This window comes from Rhagoletis zephyria, unplaced genomic scaffold (genome assembly GCF_001687245.7).
Source record: "Rhagoletis zephyria isolate East Lansing unplaced genomic scaffold, Rhagoletis_zephyria_1.1 Rzeph_scaffold_00558, whole genome shotgun sequence".
NCBI lineage: Eukaryota > Metazoa > Arthropoda > Insecta > Diptera > Tephritidae > Rhagoletis > Rhagoletis zephyria.
In genome coordinates, this window is record NW_016157642.1 from 100,856 (window position 1) to 124,319 (window position 23,464).

The 23,464-nt window shown below is 37.8% G+C and overlaps 2 protein-coding genes across 2 annotated transcripts in view; both read right to left on the reverse strand.

Moving 5' to 3' along the window:
• The window catches only part of LOC108360343 (uncharacterized), a 164,416-nt gene that overhangs the window by 31,729 nt on the left and 109,223 nt on the right, over positions 1 to 23,464 (reverse strand). The gene's annotated exons all lie outside the window — the stretch shown is intronic.
• Positions 889 to 2,065, reverse strand: LOC108360342 (uncharacterized). Its single transcript, XM_017612598.1, has 2 exons — positions 1,766 to 2,065; positions 889 to 1,527 (listed from the first exon to the last, which is right to left on the reverse strand). Exon 2 carries the CDS (start codon positions 1,512 to 1,514, stop codon positions 900 to 902), a length of 615 nt encoding a protein of 204 aa, XP_017468087.1. The 5' UTR covers positions 1,515 to 1,527; positions 1,766 to 2,065; the 3' UTR covers positions 889 to 899.

Genomic DNA, 23,464 nt, shown 5'->3' on the forward strand with positions numbered 1-23,464 from the left:
ATTGAGAAGTATTAAGGTTTCCGGTACTATATAAAGATAGCATTCCACTAGCAACCGTATTGCTCAGCACTTGAGCAGCTAGACGAACACTCATTTTTTCAAAAGATGTGGGACTAAGATGTGCCGTTGTCAATTTAGGCGCACATCGTATACCGCGATGGGAATCCTGTTGATGAAAATGCAGAATGTCTGTCCATTTGACAGGATGTCCGCGAAAACTAACATTGTTTTTTTTACTTTGAATACAGTTTCGTGTGTCTTCAGAAGATGAGGAGAATCGTAGAAAAATACAATTTCTTCACCGTTAACTTCAAAATACGACCTATTTTCTGTAATTCCTACGATACGGGCGAAGTTAACGAAATTGGTTCCCTGGTCTGAAACAAATTGGCAGACTTTAAGACAATGCCCTGGAGTTGGCCTATAACTTCAAAAACATATTTCTTTAAAACATCCCCCTTACATGAGTTGTGAACAAAAAAGTAGGCGACTGGCTGAGACCAGCGAAGACCGCCAATGCCTTGGGCCATCATGCATAAAACACTATTAGCTGTCCTAGAGGTGCGATTTTCATCACCATAATCTTCTAAACCTACTATTAAATCCCTATTCTTATCATATTTCAAATGGATTTTTAGTGACATTTCATCACAGCATAAAGAAATGAATTTTTGCTCTCTAGTGAATCCTCGGCTTCGCAACTCCAGGGATTTGATGCTGCTAGTGAGCAGCCAGGGTTTCTTGGCCAACCTTTAATAAAGTTAGAGAGAGTTGTTGAGGAAGGCCAGTGGAAAAGGGGTCGCAAGTACCTATATGCTAACGGGGAAGTAAATCTAACTCCTAACGCTATTGTTTTCAACCCTCTGTCAAACCGCCGTCCATTTGGATGCCGGCCATCATTATTTATGCACACCTCTCACACACGCTGCGAGATGTGGAGGCATTTTACTGCATACTGCATCGATTTGACAGTTGCGAACCTGCCGCAGGACAGGTAAGCTTTGGCTTTTCAAATTTCTTATCTCCTCCTCTTTATCTAATATAACCTTTTTTAAACCTTCTATTTCAACTTTAGCTTCATCTAATTCTTCCCGATATTTTCTTTTTCTAGGAGACTCTTCACTAAGATAATCTTCAGTTTGCGTTTCTTGGTTGCGTACCCCTAATTGCGATTCATTGTGCTTGCCTAAAGAGGAACAAGTTGGATGTTCAATTGGAAAGGGTTGAAGAGTCTCCTCTAAGGGAACCTCCAATTCAATCTCATCATCGATCGAAAAGCAATGCCCTTCTACTGTTATAAAATCCTCTGAACCTAAATAAATAATTTGCTCGCTTATATCTGCCTGTCCTTCTAATCTACCTGAATCTACACCTACTGTGGGTGCATGCAAATTTAAATCAGGGATAGCACCCTTAGACAGTTTACGAAGGTTCCGATATCTCGGGGAAAAGTGCCTCTGGCATGCATACAGCTCCTTGGCTTCGGTACTTGTTGACACTCCCAGAAGCCTCATCCACTTCAAACGCCTATTAAAATAATAAATAATATTAAATAATAGGTTTTAAACTATATTGTAAATTAATATAAAATAATGAATAAGAAATTACAAAAAACGAAATGCAACAAAAAACACAAAGCCAAGATGAGGAAATAAAAAATCATGAATTTATGTACAACGAATAAAAAATGAAAGAAAATTAAACGCAATGAAAAATAAAGCCATGATGAGGGAATAAAAAATTAAAATCAAGAAAATATACCAACCAAACTTTTTTCTTTTCCTCGTTATCCTTCCTCCAAAATGCGTCGAAAATTATTTAAGAATTTCAATGGTTTTTATTATTAACTAACCAGAGAAAAAATTACAGAAAATACAACCATTTTGATCGATTATTCCTAAAGATACGAAAATACTTTCACAATTTACAAAATATATAGGAAGTAATAATGTAATTCTTAATAAATCCACGAATTCCATGTTCCGTCAAATTTCACGTTGATCACTTTACATATCCAATCAGTTAGTCAGTCGATGGCTAAAATTTAAGAAAATATATAGAAAACGTTAGGTATTATAGGGTACCGAAATATTGAAGACGCATTACATGTATGCACGCACAATTTAAATACGATAAAACTTGGAATTAAAAACTTTTAGGCTGGATATTTTCGGTTTTAGATAGGTGTCGACCTAAAGCCGAATTCCATACACAACATTAAGAGATTCCAAAACTTAATTAACCTCCAAAAGCAGAAATTACAATACTAACAGGTATCCTTATAGGACAATGCAGACTAAGCATACGTATAAGATGGCACCTTGGTCAAATGATCTATTTCGATTCTACAACCGATCAATAAGGGAGTGCTCCCATGAGAGGCATCCCGAAAGCCTCCTGTACGAGTAATAAAAGAGCTTTTCATTGCCTCACATATAAGCTAAAAGATTTTGCTATTTACGCAATCGATTTATTTAATTTTTTAATCTCATGCATGTATACAATATTAAAAGATCTTAACAGATACCTATAAGTACGAGGTCAGACAAAACATACATAAGTAATACTTATTACATTTTTGATTAATATTGGAATTCTAATTCGGGTAAATGCATTCAAAGTAAAACAGAACAATAATAAAACGGTGAGATAACTACATGATTTCCTGGTGTCAGGGATTCTTGGGTGTTCAGGAGCTCACGCAAATAGGGAGAGTGTATACAACTTTCTTGTTTTAACCACGATCAATAAGAAGGTTACTTAGCCCATCTGAAAGCTATGTCCCCCAGTAAAAGCTCTGGACCGGCATTATATGAACGTTAAAACCAGGTGGTCATACGTAAATGTTGACACAAATTTGCTAATCTGAAAAGTATTTAGCGATATATAACACAACATTTAATCAATTTAAACAGAAGTTGCAATACATACCGATGGACCTTCATTTAACTGTGTGCTATCGTCATTCAATTATTGCATCCTCCTTATATTGTTTCTATATGAAATATTTTCTGTAGTTTTCCTTATGATAAATTTTTCCAATAATACGCAATTTCTTTTGAACGAGGTGCCTATAGCTCCCCTATCAATCAAAAGGAAAACTCTAGGATTACTCTCTTAGGAGACATCGCTTTTTGCTCCTAAGCGAGTAATAACGGAGTACAAACCGACAAATTTCAGTTATCGCTCCGTAATCATGCCTCAGGGAGTATTCTTTTATTGTTCACTTGGGAGATCTCCCGTTTGGTTCCTAAACGAGTAATAAAGGAGTACAAAATCGACAAAAATCGTTTATTGCTCCAAAATCATGGCTCTGGGGGTATTCTTTTGTTGCTCACTTAGGAGATCTTCGATTTGACCCCTAAGCTAGTTATAAAGGAGGTCAGAACCAACAAATCTCCCCTATTGCTCCGAAATCAGGCCAAAAGGAGTACTCTTTTATTCCTCACATTGGGAGATCTCCCTTCAAGTTCTAGTGGGTACATACATATATATTACCACCACAATTCACATATTTGTGCATATTCCTACATTCCTTCCAACCGAAAAGCATTTGCTTGCATTACTTACATATGCATATGTACATATGTATGTATGATGTATGCATAACAAAATGCATACCCAAAACAAACGCGAAAAATATCTCCCATACAACGTGGTTGAAAAATTTTCTCGATAAGTGATCGCGAATGGATTATTTGCATCGTTTTTCCCATTTATGAGAGGCCGACATCGGCAATGCTCGGACTTCTTCGAGTGAGAGGAAATTTCTTTGCTTTTTTCGATCGCGAATGAAAAGCAGCGGAAATTTTTTTGTCGATCGCATTCCGAGTGTGAGAGATGATACATTTGTTTGCATTTTTCACTCGCTATAAAAGAATGCAAAAATTGATTTGGAATATTATCGATCGCGATTAATCTCATAAATGAATGAAAACGAATAATCATAAATGAGAATTTCCGAAACCAGGTCAGTACCGCGCCGATTCCAGTATTTTTTGGAAATGTATCGTTCGTGGAGAGGAGGGGTGAGTAAATTATGTGAAATTTGGTATTTATGACTTTTCGTTTTCCCTCTCTACGCTCAACAGTTTTTTTTTATCAACTGTCACCATGACTTTTTTCTACGTGCCTCCAAATAGTCGAAACACTGTACGGCGGTTTTATTAACATAAAAAAAAAAACATTTTAATAAATAGTGAAAATTTTGAATAAAATGTCGTCCAATTAAAAAAAACTCGTCGCTTAAAAAAACAAAATTTTAATATACAGTGTACGTCCAGTATAACTACGGTGACCATCCGTCCTGTATTACAGAGCTTCTTAAAGTGTGTTCCGCGGAATCCAAGGGTTCTGTAGGAAAGTCCGAAATAAGCACGGCGGTCGGGTTGAGATGCACACAGAGAGAAAAGTTCTATAAACAGCTTGACCCAGACGCAATTATCTATTTTCAAGTATACATATGTACTCGTAGTTGGTATGATTGCCATACTGTGCCATACCTACATAAGAGCGTTGAGCTTGCGCTTGCCAGTTTGTTTTTTTTTCTAACCGGTATGTGTTATTGGCCGCTGTAGCCAAAGGGTTACATACAACTTTCCACAAGGAATGCGGCAAACGGCAAAACTGGGCACTTGGTAAATCACCCGAAATCTTTGTGATATTATTTTTCGGATGGTAATAGTAATATCGGTTTGGTACAAAATCCATTTACGAAGCATTCATATACATATATCCAGAGTACTTCGACATTGTAACAACACACATTTGAATCTGTGTCTCTGAAAGAGTTTTGAGTTAGTGTTAAGAGTAAATATCATGAAGTCGCTAAAAAGGCGATCTTAACTTTGCTTCCTTCTGTTACAACATACTCTGTCAACAAGGGATTCAGCTTATATTTATACAAAAAACAGATTCAGGTCGAAATTGGATGCTACCCCGGAAATGCGCATACAGCTTTCAGACATTATATCGAACTACTATTTATACAATAATTACTAACAGTGAAACAATTTCATTCTTCACATTAAAATTTAAAGTACGTATATATTTCTAGTAAAAGTTTTTATTCATATTTAAATTGCTCTGCCTTTGATTTTTAGTCATTTGATGTGGGGTTCCATAAAATGAAATGTGGTTAGTAAGGGTTCCATCATCTTAAAATTTTAAGAACCCCTGTTGTATTATACGGGACAGTCCTCTTTTTTGACCAATTGACCTCGCAATTAATTTATTTTATACGGGACGCCAAATGCTCTGTATTTCTTTTAATGTCCTGTTTTACAGAAAAAACTTTCAATTCGCGTCTTCTTTTTCGCAGTTTCCAAGCTCTTCTCCACTGCGATTATTTCCAAATCCCTTAATGCCAAAAGTAACTTGATGTTAAAACAAGCTACATACATACATGTCGTAGTTTAAAGTACAAAACCGCGTATCAACAAAATGCAAAACCGAGTATGTGAGGCTGCATCAATTATTTTTTAGAAAGTAAAAACACTCATATTTCAAAATGATTCTCTTTTTTGTAAAGAAATCGTATTTCTGGCTAGGATATTTCAGGACGAATGGATGAGGATTAAGCCAAGAGCTTGTGTGAGCAAATCCAATTTTTGGCAGCCAATGTCAGTTACGCGGTTTTGCAGAATGACGATACGCGGTTTTTTACTTTAAACGACGATATGTATGTATGTAGCTTGTTTCAACATCAAGTTACTTTTGGCATTAAGGGATTTGGAAATAATCGCAGTGGAGAAGAGCTTGGAAACTGCGAAAAAGAAGACGCGAATTGAAAGTTTTTTCTGTAAAACATAAATAAATGAAATATTCGAATATTGTTTTTTCGAATATTGGTTTTCGTTGAATTGAAGACAATTAGGTGGTTCACAAGGTGTTGTAACTGTCGTGTTGTCGTATGTCGCAAAGTTTTTATCGAAATTTCATAATACGACCTTTTTGGTAGCTTGGGAATCCCTTTTGGTAGCAGTTTAAAGTTTACGACATATAACAATGCGACAGTATACAACACCTTGTGAACTCCCTAAATATGTACATACATATTCTTTTAAACTAAATGCATATATTTATTCAATTGAAAATAATCACTCGATTTAACGAATTTTTCGATATTACGAATTAGGCAAACAACATAAGATTCGTTATATTGGACGTCCACTGTGAAAACCGTCACATTCGGCGTTAATTGTGCTCCCTATCTAGCCATACGCACTCTTAACCAACTCTCTGATGATGTAAAAATAACACATCCCTGGCGGTGCCAATACTAAAAACCTAAACATATGTGGACGACATACTTTCGGGAGGTCATAACCTAATCTCAGCAACTAAATCTCTCTCCCAAGTCATTCAAGCTCAAAACTCCGCTGGCTTCCCCTTAAAGAAGATCACGGCGAACCATCCTGATTTGCTCAAAGACATAAAAAAGGAGGACTTGCTTGATAGCAACTTTCTCGAATTCGAAAAAGCAAGTACCACCAAAACCCTCAGGATTCAATGGAATTCCATCACTGACTCCTTCTCATACACCATTGAATCCATCTCAGCCTCGTCGCCGAGCACAAAGCGACAAATTCACTCTTCTGGCGCAAAACTTTTCGACCCCGCAGGATGGCTCTCGCCAATAATGATTCAAGCCAAAGTCCTCTTACAAGAGCTATGGCTCGATGGAACTGACTGGGATGAGCAAGTCAAACCCCTCCGTCTCCATAAATGGTTGAAGTTTGCGAACAATTTAGAATCTATCTCGGCCATCCAAATACCCCGATGGGTCAATTATGTTCCAGGCCAACAAGCGGAGCTACATGGATTCTGCGACGCTTCAGAAAAAGCGTATTGCGCAATCATATATGTCCGAACCACACAAGGTGAACGAGTCTCTTCTCACCTGCTAGTATCTAAAGGCAAAGTTGCGCCTCTCAGAACCAGCAGCCTACTCGCCTCGAATTATATGGTGCTCTCCTTCTAGCTAAATTGGTCTCAGCTATGCAATCGCAACTTGGTTTCTCGGATCGAAAATTGACCACGTGGTCAGATTCGGAAATCGTCCTGGCCTGGCTGGAAAAACCGCCCCACTCCTGGAAAAGCTACGTCTCCAACCGCACAGCGAAAATCATTGATCTGGTAGGAAATTCGACTTGGAGTCATGTACGCAGTAGCGAAAATCCCGCGGATATGGGAACAAGAGGATGCAAACCCCTCGACTTAGCCTCCTCTTCTTTGTGGTGGCATCGGCCCGAATGGCTAACCCAACCACCCGACACCTGGCCAAAATCCGCTGCGCGCTCCATTAACCCACCAGAAGTCCGTCGAGTCAACGCCTTTCACGCTGCCGAAGATGATCCTTTTCCCGCATGCTTAAAGTTATGGCATATGTCTGCAAGTTTTTTGATCGCTTAAAGAGCCGAAATCAAGCCGCACAGGGTCCTCTCCCATTGTTCCTATCGCACAATTATTTCCGCTCTACCAAACGCCGTCTCATTGCCTTAACACAAAACCGTTACTTCCCCCTTCGAAATTTCATGCTTATCGCAGTCAGTGCCAATCGCTAAGAAAAGCCCATTGCTAGTTCTCAACCCCTTTCTAGACAAATGTGGGTTGCTCAGGGTCAATAGTCGTTTGGCCCACTCCACTCTTAGCTATAATGAGCGTCATCCCCTCATTATACCCGAAAAATCTCGATTTGCTGCTCTCTATCTTCGTTTTCTCCACGAGCTCCTCTTACACGCAGAAATTCGGCTCATGCAGCAAATGATAAGACAGGAATTCTACATTCCCCGAATCAAGCCTCTTATAAAAAGTGCATTTTTCAATGTAAAGCTTGCACTGCTCACAAGCATCAAACACGCTCTCAAATCATGGCGACGTTGCCACCAGAGCGTTGCACTTACGCTCCGCCTTTCACCACCACCGGTGTAGATTTTGCTGGACCTTTTCAAGTAAAAGCCTCCATGCTAAGGTCCTCCACCATTGTGAAAGACTACGTGGCCGTATTTGTGTGTTTCACAACAAAGACGGTTCACCTTGAGCTGTGCTCTGATTTAACAACAAACGCATTTCTCGCCGCGTTTGCCCGTTTTGTTGGGCGTCGAGGCTATCCAGCAAGAATGATGAGCGACAATGGCACTACTTCCATTGGAGCCCAAAGAGCAACAGAGAAGGAATTCTGTAGTTTCCTGCAAGAAGTATCTCAAGACATCGTCAAGCAATACTCTCCCCAAGGCATTGATTGGAGATTTATCCCCGCTGGCAGCCCTCACATGGGCGGATTATGGGAATCCGCCGTCAAAAGCTTCAAGTTACATCTCAAACGAACGGCTGGAGCACATAAATTCACGTTTGAAGAATTCACCACTCTTTTAGTTAAGATCGAAGCGGTATTAAGTTCGCGTCCCATCTCCGCTCTCTCCCAAGATCCAACAGAGTTCACGCCCTCACCCCTGGCCATTTCCTAAGGGGAACTGCCCTCTTGTCTCTTCCGGAAGTAGATCATAGCAATTTGTCTCTCCTCAATAGGTGGGAAAGAGTTAAAGTTATGCACCATCAATTCAGCCGCCGTTGGAAGGAAGATTATCTCAAAGACGCTCAGAAACGTTATAGGTGGAAAGACACTAAAGTTTCCCCGAAAGCTGGAGAATGCGTCCTCATTACAGATGATACGTTGCCGCCCACTGAGTGGCGTCTTTGACGCATCGAAACGACCCATCCCGGTCCAGATGGACATATTCGCGTAGTTGACGTACGCACCAAAACCGGCATACTCACTCGGTCGATTGTAAAGCTATGCCCTTTGCCATCCGCAAATGTCCCTCTAACCCCCACAGCAGACAACTAAACGACTTTTCACCGACTGCACTATACCCGCACTGCTTACCTACATTTGCTTATCACAGTTACTTGAGAGGCAATACACGTACATCCTTATCACTCTGTCTTATTAACAAGTGTTTAACACCCCACTATTAACCTACTCGAAAACCCCTATTTGCAGATGGAGATTGATATCCCTCAGCCCGCACCACGCACAACGTTGACGGCAAGGGCGCTCCCGCCCGTAAGTGAACCTGTACGGGCCACAGAGACCTCCGCGGAACAACTTCCAACGGACGACACGCCCGTAACAAACTTCCTGCAGTGCCGTCTATGTACGCGCCACCACGCTCTCCGAGTATGCAACGTTTTCCGGGCCCTACAGCCACATCAGAGGTTTACCATCGCGCGCGCGCACCGATATTGCACGAATTGCCTCGCGCTCCCACACCGGACCGTTGACTGTTCCTCCAATGGGAACTGCCGAACGTGTGGACAGTTCCACCATACGCTTCTGCACCGCAGCGAGGCCAACGCATCTAGTCGCCGTACCATGCACTCAGCACAACCTCCAAAGGGAGTCCCTTGTACAAGGAACACATTTATTAAGTTTCAACGCAATCACCGCGCTGCCATTAATGGTCCTCATTCTTGCCGCTCTGTACCGCAGAACACACGCTCCGTTCAACGCAGGCAACACATCGTGTAGCGCAAACAACGCCCCGTGCAACGCAATCATCGCAGCACCTATCCAGGCAAGGCCACTAAGCTCTTGGTGCACGAAGCCATGCGCACCCTCAAAGAGTTGAAGGATGTACTAGCCGCTTAACGCTTCTAGGCGGGGCAGCGAGTATAGCCCAACGAGTCACTTTGCATTTTACATGTATTTATACTTATTTATCATTATGTATTTTGAATTCACTGTCATTGTATTACTGCATTTCTCATGTTTAAAATGGAATCGAATTGAATTGTAATGAAATGTAATCAGAAAAGTTGTAATTGAATTGAATTGTAATCGAACACCCTTAATTTTAGAATTGAATTGAATTGTACAGAAACAGACCTAAGAAAGGCAACTGGCAATGTCAAGGTCGATAAGGCAGACTTAGAATGACAGTGTAGGAAGATAGAAAAAAATTGACGTTTGTAATAAGTTTTTCGGGCAGATTTTTGCAAAACCCACAATCGTTTGCGCGCATTTTTTACCTAATCCGCCACAAGTCTCGCTTTTGTATATCTACCTACGCCTCTTCATAAATTGAATAAACCCTCGCATTAGTTAAGTAACGAGTGTGTTTCATTTCACCTTTTATCGGTCGGAAAGAGCCTGCTTGATGCGCTATTCGCGATTTCAGCGCGGAACAAAATCAGCATCCGGTGTCCGCAAGTTTGAGACGCATCTTCTTGGGAGCACAATTCCCTCCGCCGGCAAAGCCTGCAGCGACCACTCCATCGCCACCAACCACCACCGCCAACAGCTATACCACCGAAAATTCAACCTTCAACTACACCGCCGACCACCAGCCTCCATCAGGCGCAGATCCGTCACCCGCAGCGAAACTTCCCCGCCAGCAGCTACAACCACAGCGTAGCTACCGCCCACCGCAATCAACTCCACCGTCGCCCAGCATCCCAGGATCCCCGGGGCTTAAACAGTACGTTATTGGCAGCATAAACAGCTGTGCCAATTTCAGTTTGTATGGGAAATGCCACTCCGACTTTCCCAGTACCTACAAATTTTCACCGTAAGTAGGGTATTTACAACCTACGCATCTGTGCTAAGTTTCAGTTCCCCAGCATAATTGGTTTTAAAGATATAGTGGTTTTCACATTTTAGTCTATAAGTCAGATGCCACGCCCCCTATGTATCGGGATTAACATTTCTGGATTAGACGAAGTTATATCCTTTAAATCGGTGTATATTTCATAGAAATCGAGCGAACGGTGCACATAGGGGTATTTGAACGATTTAGGCGGCCAAAAACCAATTTGACAAAATTTTGGAGAAAACTCCAAAAATTAGTCCCTTTCGATAGAGAACATTCCAAATAACATATCCCAGTCCCCCTCACTTTTCTAACTTGCACAGCGAGCGCTCACCGTTGACTGAAAGCAGAATACTCTAACGCTGCTTATACATAAATTTTCGCTCTCTAGAAAGATCGTGACAGTTTTACGTTAATATTTTGATTTCTGCATTGTATTCTTAATAAGTAGTGATAGATCCGCATACAGAAGGTAATAATGCATTTAAGGGTCAATTTTTTGTATCATTATATTAAGCAAAAATTCAATTTAAATGTAAAGAAAATAGCGGTTTTCAAAGAGAATTATTTTTTAACTTTTGTGAATATTAAGGAATTTGTTGTATCCCCGGGAGAGATCGCGTTATTATTCTTTGTTCAATTGAAAGCTTATACCATGTTCTGACCGACAACGAAAACACTTTGAAAACGAGTTTTGGGATTGTGGGCTGAAGACTGTTCACACCGGCTGTTAGTGTTTTCGTTGACATTTCTTACATCCTCTGATTACAGTTTCGCTACGCAAAAACCAAACCAAAATGCTTTTCCCTCATTTTCTTTTCATTAGCAACCTCTTTCATTCTTATTTTACTTTGGCCAGCCAATTAACAATAAAGCTGAAATTAGTCGAGAACGCAGAACGTATACTTAAACGCAGTCTGTATACGGAGAATTTTGTCGATTACTGGAGCCCTCAGTGTTGCTTACTACACTGTTGCCACTCATCAATGCCTTTTCATAAACTTACCCTTTCAACTACAATTTTTCGTACTATAATAGATTTGAGCTAAATATAAACTACTTAGTTTTCAACAAAAACCTTATTCAATAGTAAATTTCAAATATTTAAAACATATTTTGAATAGGAACTTATAACCTTTTTACCATCTGTAAAACTGACGAAGTGGCAACCATCTAAAGAAGGAGAAATCAGCTGACACGGAAAAATCTAAATTCCGCAGATTTCTGCGCTACGGGCTACAACTACAGAAAAATTCTGCGGTGTTGAGTTTTCATTTACATGGCGCTTTGGTAAGACAGATCGTGTCAGCTGACNAGTGGTTCTCGAGTTATGTCAAAAAAAGACCACCAAAGGTGACAATCTCCCCTATATGATAGTTATATATATATCTCGATTCCTAGACGTGACCCAGCGAAACGCCGGGACACGTATAACTTCTTTTTTACCGATATAACTTTCCCCGGTAGTTTGAACCCTTCCCGATCACTGACCCCTACCATTTGTCTCACAGTGTAATCGAAAAAAAACTAGTGAAGACACCGATTGGAATGAGTGGAACGTGAGTTTTCAAGTAGTTTTCAGCGAAAACTGGTTTTCGATTGACAGATTTTACATGGACGAAAACACAAGTTTTAGGTCGAAAACCAGTTTTAGCAACGAAAACATGTTTTCGATGTCGGTCAGAACATGGCATTAGAAATTTGGCTAATATAGTGTGAAAAGACTGCCCGCAGAAAATGGCAGATAAGTGGTATTTCTTAACTTAGAAAATGTATTAAGGAAAAATCTAAAAACGCAACTAGTATATAGTAACACTACTTTAGATCTATTTTAACACTAAAATTAAACTTTTTAGATGAATTTGAGGCCGCTGAACTAGAATATGAATTCATTTAATTTAAAAAAATAAATAGTTTTCGAGATATTAGCAAAAATCATGTCTTCTAGGACCTTTCGGTCCTGTTGCTAGAAATCTGCGGAAATGTAAGGCGAACCCAACTATGTTATATATTACGGAATAAACATTTCTTTTCCTTTACATTGGTGTAATATAAGTGATGATTAAAGAAATAGTTTTGGGTATACAAGCGTTTAAATTTAGATAAATGTCAATTTAGATAAATCTACGATATTTCAGTAAGTATTGTATCCAAAGTGTTAAAAATTAGTATCTAAAGTAAAATTTTGGAACAAAATAGCATTATTATTAAATTTTTAGAAAATGGGTGTGGCCCGCCCACTTATGATGATATGCTGTATCTCAGTATCCGCTTCACTAATCCGTACCAAACTCGGCATGAGCCTTGCTTAGGCTATATCTAACATACCTGCTAAAAATTCTTGAAATCGGGCGATAACCACGCCCACTTCCCATATAACGGTTGTTTACAGAAACGCGAAAACTGCGATAAATCAATAACTACTGAAGCTAATTCACTCAAAATCGATTCTTGGAATAACCTCTTAGCATTAAATAAAATTATTATAATTCTTTGGATAATGGGCGTAGCGCCGCGCACTTTTGACCACAAATGTATATCTCGGAAACCGATTTATCAATTTGTACCAAACTTGGTGCACTTAATAACCTTGGTATGGAAAAGCAATGCGTTGAAAATGCGAAAACTCCGATATTTTAGTAATTGAGGACGCTAATTTACTCCAAGTTAATACTTACGGAATTCTCTTAACAATAAATAAGACTTTTATTATTAGAAAAATGTAATTTTATTACATTGGGTGCGTTCGAGCTACGTAATAATTACCGCAATATTGCAGACTTGTTGCTTTCCTGATGACATGTTGCTGATGCTCAACTGAAACTTTTCTAAAATTTTCCAGAAATTGCGCAGTAAAAATTTGTATGTTGCTTTTGATTTGCCAATTTTCGCGTAGAACGGGATACTCTTTCATAAAAGACTAACACTGCCGCATTAATTGCACCTCGAATACATACACCTATTTCTTACCTATACTGCCATACATATTTGAATTATTTAATTCCTTTAATTAAAATTGAAGTTGATTTTTGAAACCCTGGGAGGTTCCTTAGAGATAAAGCCTTTTCAAACCGATTTCCATTGATGCCCATATTGTGGCAGTTCATTTAACTAATTGAACGAAATTTTTTAACAGGTGGCACCTCTGTTAATGTTTTAACCTATATTTACTCGATTTTAAATATTTACAATTCTATATGTCAAAAAACGTCTTTTCTAAACATTTCGGGTTGAAATATATACATACAAATAATTTTGGCCGCATAAATCGGTAAAATACCCCTATGTGCGGTGCCTTCAAAAAAGGATTGCAAAGTTTTCTTGTGGCGTATTTATATATAGAATACGCTGGTCTTAATTATAAAAGCATAAATCTGAAAGAACGTCAAAATTGGCTTACATTATCGCCCACTAATTCTAGAAAAAGAGGCGCAAACTAAAAAAAAAATGTTTTTGATGAAATTTGGTGTACACTGCTCGTCTACGCCAACATTTTCCAATTTGGAAGATAATAAAGAGTTTCTTACTATGGCGCCCACACTCTTATACAACTTTTTTGACCCCACGCACTTATTTATTTTGTTTCTAAAGAAGCTCCTATTTTTTCCTTTTAAAAATGATAGAACGAAAACATTTACAATACCTGCACACTAAATTATGTGCATGATATGTATTTGCACTAGAACTTTCAATTCTACCTCGATTTTATATAACAAAAGCTGTGCTAAAGCAAGCAGGACTTTTTCCATCGAAGACGGTTCTCGTCCAGAGAAGCGCCCACTTTTGGTTGAATGCGGAATCTGATTATTAGATTCGCGAGTCATTAATATCCATTTCCATTTGATATTATTTATTTTATGTACATATCAGTCTTTTCTTTTTATTTATTTTACAGGAGGTATGTCTATAAAAAGAATATTGGAAGCTGAAATCGCAGTTCCTCGCAGCTGGAACTATTTCAGATATGACATGTATATTTAATGTCTGCTTGTCCTAAGTAAAATTTACTACGCTTCCTATGTCCTATAAAAATATTCCTTTTTAAATTTAGCACTCGAAAAATTTCATACTCACAAAATTATGTAGAACTTTAAGGCCCAATTTCAGATGGCCTACTTAAGGAGAGATTGTTGATTAACTTCCACTATTCATTATCAGACCATACATTTAAACTGCACTTAAATGGCCAATATTGGCTATTTAAATATGAGATATGCAACCCTGTGTTAGTACCAAACAACCAAGATTGATTGGTAGGTTGTTTAATCAATACCTCCAAATCCCACCAAAAAACAATCAGCTGTTCAGCACAAAATGTAAACCAACAAGCAAATGCAACAACAATTTCAAGGAACAACAAGCGGCAGTGATGCCAGTTGTTTGGCATATTTAAAAAAAATTTTATCTGAAAGCCAACGAAATCTGAATGGCATTTAAACAACGATTCACGATTAAACTTAAGTGCCGTTTAGATTTTCATTTGAAATTGGCCCTAAGTGAAACTGTCTTATAAATTTCACTATATATAAAAAAACTTTAATCAATGCTTAACCACAGATATATAAAAACAAAGCTGGTCACCAATCATTATTATTAGGGGCCCGATATCGAACCGAAAATATCGATATGGTACTCATTTAAAGTATCGCTGTAAAAATATCGGGAACACATTAATATCGGAATAAAAAGACTCGATATCCCAAATATCGATACCAAAATCCAAAAAAATTCTCTGAATTTTGTCGTATGTAGGCCGCTATGGTGTAGTGATTAGAAGTGCGCAAACCTCGAGCGTATTTCTGCCATGAAAAACAGCTTCTCATAAAAAGTACAATCGCCGTTCAGAGTCGGCGTAAAACAGTAGGGACGCCCTTTGTGGCACAACATCAAGGCGCACGGAATAAATCGGAGGAGAAGCTCGGCGAAATACTAACATATTGTGTAAGCGCCAATCTATTATTTTTACACGTAGAGATTGAGGTGTTGACTTAAAACACCGAGACCGCGTGTTTAAATCCCGCCACATGCAATCCTAACGATAGTAAAATTAAAGCCCAATTATATAACATTCAGGCCTATTATGGATCGGAATCCCCGATGTGGAAACGACGGGAAAATGCTATTATCAATTGCGACGTGATCAAGAAATTCTCCAAAAAATTTCGAAATTCGGGAGATTGGCATTAGGTGCATTCTTTTGCGACCGAGCAACAAAACAACACTCGCTTAAATGACGAAATACACGCAAAGCAACAACACAGACTCCGCTATTTATACGAGTTAAGCCATGTCGGTTAAAAAATACGTGACCTGAAGGGTAGTTTTGTCAAGTGAAAAAACTCCTCTATTGTGAATTGTTAATGGAAAGTGGAGAGGGAAATTTTTATTTCCTTATATACGTGACTTATGTACATTTTTAATAAGTATATATATTATGCAAATACTTCGCATAAACATTTAAATTGGTTTTTCTATTTAAATCCTGTTAAACTAATCACATGTTTCTTGCCAGCTACCAACAGGGTTGCTTAAGTAGCTAAAAGGAAATTTAATCGAGTTGAGCGTTCTTTAGTCCCTCGCTTACAAAAAAATGCACCTATTATTGATTCCAAGTGAAACGCAATTATAACCGTTTTTTGTGAAAATATTATACGAACGCTGTTGTTTATCGGAAGAAGTAATAAAATAACTGAAACCAACCAAATAATGTAAAAACAAAAAGCCAAATAAGAAACTAACAGCCAATTTCACGAATGCAATTTAAGTGAAAACGTACTTTCCATTTAAATTGCTGGTGAAACTGACTATATGTGGATATTTTACACTGAAGGAAATAAAAATGTAAGAAGGGTTTATTAATGGTAGTAGTGTACAAATTAAAATATATTTTTCAACAGATCAAGGCCATCCACATAACGAATCTTTTGCTAGAACTCAAGCAGGAATTTTTGAATGAATGCGCCTTCATAACAGGGTAGAGTTAAACCGATATAAAATTGATATAAACTGGAGGAAATAAGAGTCGGTGATATTTATTCATTTATGTATACATGAAAATAAATTACGTTGAAGTTGTTATTATTCTTTACTAATGCAAAATAGAAATGAATTTAAACTAATTGTTTACAAAGTCCTAATAACACATTGCATTGCTTCATTAGATAATTCCAAACTAATTTTGCCCAGTATAACCTACAGCTGTTTCGCATTTTTTATGGCTTAGCCCTAACACGTTTGCTACCACATCCAGTACCTATTTTACCGCATTCTTATTTAAACGAGCGTTGTTTTTAAAACTACCGAAATAAGATATTAGTCGACATCATGAGTTTCATTTACCCCGAAGCGGTTCCCTTTTCACTTTTGGTTTCCATGTATTTACTATGGGCGAATGAACAATTTTTTTGGGGGAACAACTCAGGATAAGGCAGATTAATTGAATATCTGTATATTTTTACAACAACTGACGCCTTATCGTCAGAACTGAAAGGTTGGCGAGCACGCTATTGTCGCAATGGAATCCACTTTATTATTATTTAAATAATTAATTTTAAACATTGCCAGAGGAAAATCTGAAGTTCCTTTCAATTGCTACCTACAAAATAAACAAAAATTAGCTGAATTTCATTTAAAAATTTGGTAGCACAAATTCGAATTTAGTGCGCATTTAAGGCAGCACTAACTACGAAAACTTTGGAACTGCGGAGTTCGTTCGTAAACAGAATAGGGCTGTTTATCTTTGTAATTTGAGTGTATGACAGTCGATACGATATTAGGGTTCTGGTACTCGATTCCAAAAAATATCGTTTTAAAACTATCGAGTAAAAAAATCGGTATCGAATGCCAAAAGTATCGAAATGGTATCGTATCGTATCGAAATTAATGTCCCTACGTATTATATATCCGCACAAGTAGAAAAATTAATTTAAATTAATTTGCCGTAAGTCAATTTAAGCCCTACCCAGAATGGTAACGGACGACGGTAAAGCGTTCGTCGGTTAACAACTGCCAAATCAAAATTCAAAAAGGCATTTGGAATGGTTCATAACTGTGGCGGCAGCGTCTTCACCGCCGACGTTTTTCGGTTGATTTACATTTATTTCTATTTTTAACGCCCAGCAGGGACGGAACAATGTTGATTGAGTGTTGATTGTAATAATTTTGATTATTTTCACAAGCTTGACAAGGTTTTCAAAAATGTTTATTTCCTGAAAATCTACATACACGCACGTACCAAAAAATAATATATAATATTAATGATAATTTTCAAATCATAATGACACCTGACGGAATCCGTCGTACGCCGCAATTATGTTTACTCTGACGGATTTCACTGCGGTAACTATACAGCTGTTCACTTACCGCCGACCACTTTACCGTCATCTGCTGTACATAATTCTGGGTAGAGCTTTAAACCAAATTTTTTTTTTGCATTGTATCTACTTTTAAGCTCGTCCCATGACTGCAAATATTCATTTTTATCAAAAATTCGTTTTGGTTTGGGTTATTTGGACATTTTGCTATGAATCTGCATAATTGCTTTTCGGAATTTCTTTTATTAAACTTGGCCGCTGTAGTTTCATTGGAAGCGCTGCCTTGTCTACCCATCGTTTTGGTGGATAGCAATCACTACAAAAACTGGAATCAGCATCAGAACCGTTGACGATTTCGTCAAATCATTGCCAAATATCCTGGTGAGCTCCCTCTTTAATAGAGGCTTATGGGCTGTTTTTGCTTACGCGTAAATGTACATTTAGCGCATTTAGCTCTAAATGCTACTCTAAATGTACATTTATCCATACAAAATTCGTCATCTAAATGCAACTAAATGCAACTCAATCTTTGCATTTAGAATCTAAATGCTAAAAGCATCCCTGTGATCTTCCAAAATTTCCACGATTCGAACATGGTTTAATGAGAAAAAGTGGCAACATTGCTTTTTCGAGTATACAACCGCTAGCTGCGTTTCAGTGATCGCCGATCGAGATTTCATTTATTATTTTACATTATTTGGATAAAGAAAAGTTACGCAAATTCAACATCGATATGATGCTGATAGAAATCTGGATTAATTTGTGATCAACTCTGTTTGTTTTGTTTCCTAATTAGGTGTGGAAAATATAATTGGCAGCACCGACAAATGAATATATACACAAACAAATGTTCGGTTATGGTTAAAACAATTCAGGTTTTTGTATTGAATTTTCGGTTTAGAATTTATTTTTCCTTTTCAGTAGGGGTTTTTGCACATTATCTTTTCCGTGAGAATTTATCGTAATGGATACGGATCTGAATAAGCGACTGGAACACGGCTGTTTGTCAAAAGCATACGATTTCGAACTCGCGTAAATGTACATTTGCTAAATGCGATAGCATGAACGCTCTTCGAAAACATATGTTCGAAAGTGCTAAATGTTGCATTTTAAATGCAGCAAAAACGCTGCATTACACTAGAGTTCGGGCTTTTTCATAGGATTCAACTGGTTTCTCCATGACAACTGATTTATATTTTCGAATTAGTTCACCATCAAACCAGTTTTTAGAGTTATTGATATCAAAGTTTTGAAACGTGAGTCACAAAATATTGCGACAATGAAGCGTTACTGAACGATATAAACTCGCTAAACAAAAAACCTAATAACACTATAGTGAAATTTATTAAGGGCAGCAGTCTACCGGATATCCGATTCCGGCCAGATATCCGGTTATCCGACAAAATCTCTATCCGGCACATCCCTATTAATAAGGATGCTGGCTATGTTTATGGCTCACTTATATTTATTATATGGCCTTTGCGATAACGAAAATGCTGCCTCGTTTGTACGAAAATTTGTTTTTGGGCCAGAGTACATGGACAGTCTTAATAAATGAATAAAGAGAATGCTGAAAATCGGGACTTAGTCGGTACAAATATGAAAAATCGGGACAATTATACATCCCGACTTTTAAAAAATATTCAGCGGGACAATTTTCTCCAAATCGGTACTGTCCCGCCAAAATCGGTACGAATGGTCACCGTAGTTATAGCTTATTTTGTTAAAACTCGTGAGTATAAAAGAAGTAGTTGTAAACGAATGGAAAAGTTTAGAAAACATTTATAAACGGGTGTACGAAATGTACACAAAATGATTAGAAAGTAGACAATGTTCTCACTTACAGCCCCTCCTGTAGTTCTTTAATTTCTGATGAAGTTTTTTTTAAGAGAAAATATGCTGATCATCATCAAAAAAAGTGTTTCTATGAGAAAACACCGCTGGAGTCATTGGGCCTGAATATGGTAACGCAAATACCTTTAGACAAAAGGCACCCAGGCCATGCGCAAAATACTCATTCGTTTGGTGAATAATAAAATAACGCGTAAATTTTCAAAAGAAAAGCTGTGCCAAATATCCGAGAATCTGCTCCATATTCGACGCTTCATTCCGAGTGAGTTTGCCAGAAAGCCAAGACCTTTAGACGACCTACCGCCTTGAAAAGCGACTGAGTTTCGCCAATTTTTAGCATAAACTGGTCCAGCTGTCTTAATACACATTGTAAAGAAGACTTTTTTATGAATTTATGCTATTATAGACAAATAAATGTAAATTTGCTACAAGTTCACGATCTACTTCAGTTATTTGTTACGTATTTCCCAATCGTTTTCGGAAGTAACAGCATTTATTCAACGTCCACACACAGTGGTCTTGAAGCAACCATAGCTATGACTAAAATGCCAACCAAAACGGCTTACATAACTGTCTTTGTACATAATCATAGATCAAAATTTCGTTGAAAATAAAATTCNCTTATTCATTTAGTTAAATGTGTCGAAAAATACGGAGTTGCTTCCAATTTTTCGGCGTGCAGTTTTGAAAACAAATTGCAAATGATAAGAAAACAAGGCTAGTCTGATCTATGTTTTTAGTGCAAATAAAACTACATTATTCCACTTTCTGGCCCAACGTTTCGCTAAAACATTTTTAGCATCTTCAGGGGCAGTCCAGCTTTATTAAATCTGCCACAAACCATAAAATACAAAGGCACATGGTAATCAAAAATTAATGAATATAACATACAAATATACATATACATATATGGAATTAAAAATTATATAAAAACAACAATTTGAGGACAAAAAACTCACAATATTTAAGAACTTTGATTTAACACCAGTTGGGCCTGAAAGTGGAATAATGTAGTTTTATTCGCACTAAAAACATAGATCAGACTAGCCTGGTAACATAATATTTAATAAATTACGAACTGATCGGACAATAAAACATATATAAGAAATTAAGTTAAAAAGCCGAATAAGATTTTGGAGCAAATTTTTAATAAAGAGAAGAACGCAAAGTTAATAAGAACAGAAAACAACTGTTCCAAGTATTCTGGACGGTTTCTCGTGGGTGTTCATATAAGTAGCGTTTTTTAGTTGTTTAATGAACCAAATAACATTTGCTCCGTGAAGCCTAACATATCTTTAAAAAGAACTAGGTTCATTGACGGAGACAAGAAATTTATAAAAGGCCGAAGGATTCAACCGTGCAGGATTTTTTTTTACAGAACCAGTCGAGTCCTGTACTTTGGGAATTTACATGACAGATTTCGTAGTAGGAGAAGAAGAAATATTTCCTCTAGAAGCTGTGGAATATAAATTTCTGCTGTTGCCATATAAATCTCAATTTATAATAATACCACTTCTCCACAGTTGCCAATAATTGCAATGTCGGCGCCACCGAAGAAAGCAAAACCGCATGAATCCTCTAAACGTATATATATATATATTTAAGTCAGCAAGTGGCCTGGAAGCAGAAGAGCAACAGTCGTTGCAACAGTAGTTGCTTGAGCTAATCTGCCCTTTTACCAGAGTGCCAGGCCACTTTCTCAATTTGGTGAATACTACTAATGTAACTATTTTCACTTTCACTATCTCCTTACTCCTTAGGTACATATCATCTATGCGAGCAATTAAATGAAAAATGCGACAAACTTTACAAAAAATTAAATGCGATGGAAGGTAATGATTAATTTTACCTATGTACATTTTATATATTTTTTTAAATATATGTGCATATATATGTACATCTCCCACAGAAGAATCTAGACGGAAATCTGATAAGTGTTGCGATATTTTGGCTGAGCAAAAAGTACTCCTCATGTAACTAATGTAGCAAAATAAAGCCTTGCAAATATTGAAAGGTATTTTCCCTATAAAATCAACAGAGGAGCTAAAAAATTTGGACGAACTATTGGAAATACAACCAGAAATATATGTATGTAAATTAGAATGATGTAGTTATTCTACAACAAATATTTTAAATGTATTTTCGTTTTAGGTGCGACATATGAAAATATTAATTGCATCAAACGTTTGCAAAACCTTGAGTAATGTAATCGCAAACAATTTAATTATGTACCACAACCTTGATGGTACCCATGGTAAACATCGCCTTAAGGATTTTAAAAATGTGTACTTTCATTTAGTTGGTAAATATATTTCATGTTCAGTTCAAAGTGGGCAACCGCCGCGATAACACGTCCCGTGGTATTTCACGCGCTCTTTATCTCTTTGCGTTCAACTATCGTAATCTCCCCTGTTCCAGTTACTGCAACTTCCTATAGTTGCAGTTGTTATAGTTTACTTGCACAAAGTAAAAACCAACAAAACTTAAAGAAAAGTAAAAACCAGCAAAACTCAAACAGTGCCGTAGTGAACATTCGACACCATGAAGGGGGATGAACCCCCCGAAAGCAACAAGTTTCGGCTACGCGATCCTGATTTGCAACTTCTTAAGAAACGTCCAAAATTCAGTGACTTTGTACCCCTTCCTGTAGTAAAACAAAACGACGATCATATCCCCCGGTTCTTAGTGGCAAGTGCTATCGGTCCAATTTGGAATGAAAAAATTCGTCCATTATCATCATATAATGTCTTTCAAATCCTAAGAGGTTTAAAATAAATTGGCGACGAGAACAACGTTGTAACGGAATTAAGATCCGGTGACCTTCTCCTCAAAGTTGTAAATATCAAATCGGCCGAAAAGTTTCTTAAAGCTACCAAATAGGCATTATACCTGTAAAAATTACCTCCCACAAAGGTCTGAACACAACTCAAGGCAGAATATTTTCGAGAAATCTAATCAACCTCTCCGAAGAAGAAGTAATTGAAGGGCTGAAGGACCAAAAAGTGATCGAAGTCAAAAAAATCATGCGTAAAGATGGCGATAAACAAATTTATACTGGTGCAGCAATTGTTACGTTCGACCTAATACGCAGGCCAGAAATCCTTAAATTAGGATGGGAAAGGGTTCGGGTGATAGAATATATCCCAAATCCTATGCGGTGCAAAACATGTCAAAGGCTCGCACATACAAAGAAGAGATCCCGAAATATTGAGCTATGTAGCCAGTGTGCCACCCCACCGCCACATAACCCAAGTCGGTAAATAAAATAAAAATAGATCTCCGTCGTACAATCAGAGATGCATGGAAAATCTTTAACAGCAACCCTAATGCACATCAAATACAACCCCCCAGCATGCAAAAGTCACGAAGAAACCACAAAAAATAAACCACAAGCAAATAACGGTGCAGTTATGAAAACAAGTCAAACTAAGTCTATCACACAATCAACATCCATCATACCCAAATCCCAGCAGAAAAATAACACAATATCACCAGCAAGACAACAAACAAAAACTAATATCAGCACACCAGAAAACCGACGACAAGCAGATGTGCAGCAGCTAATGCCAGCCCACACACACCCACATACCCCAGCCCTACCATCAGTGACACCGAGTTTTGACCTTTCAGCCAATTACATACAAAATTCCCCGACCTCCCGTTCTCAACCGAATCACAATAACTTGCGCGTATGCTCCGCCAAGTCAA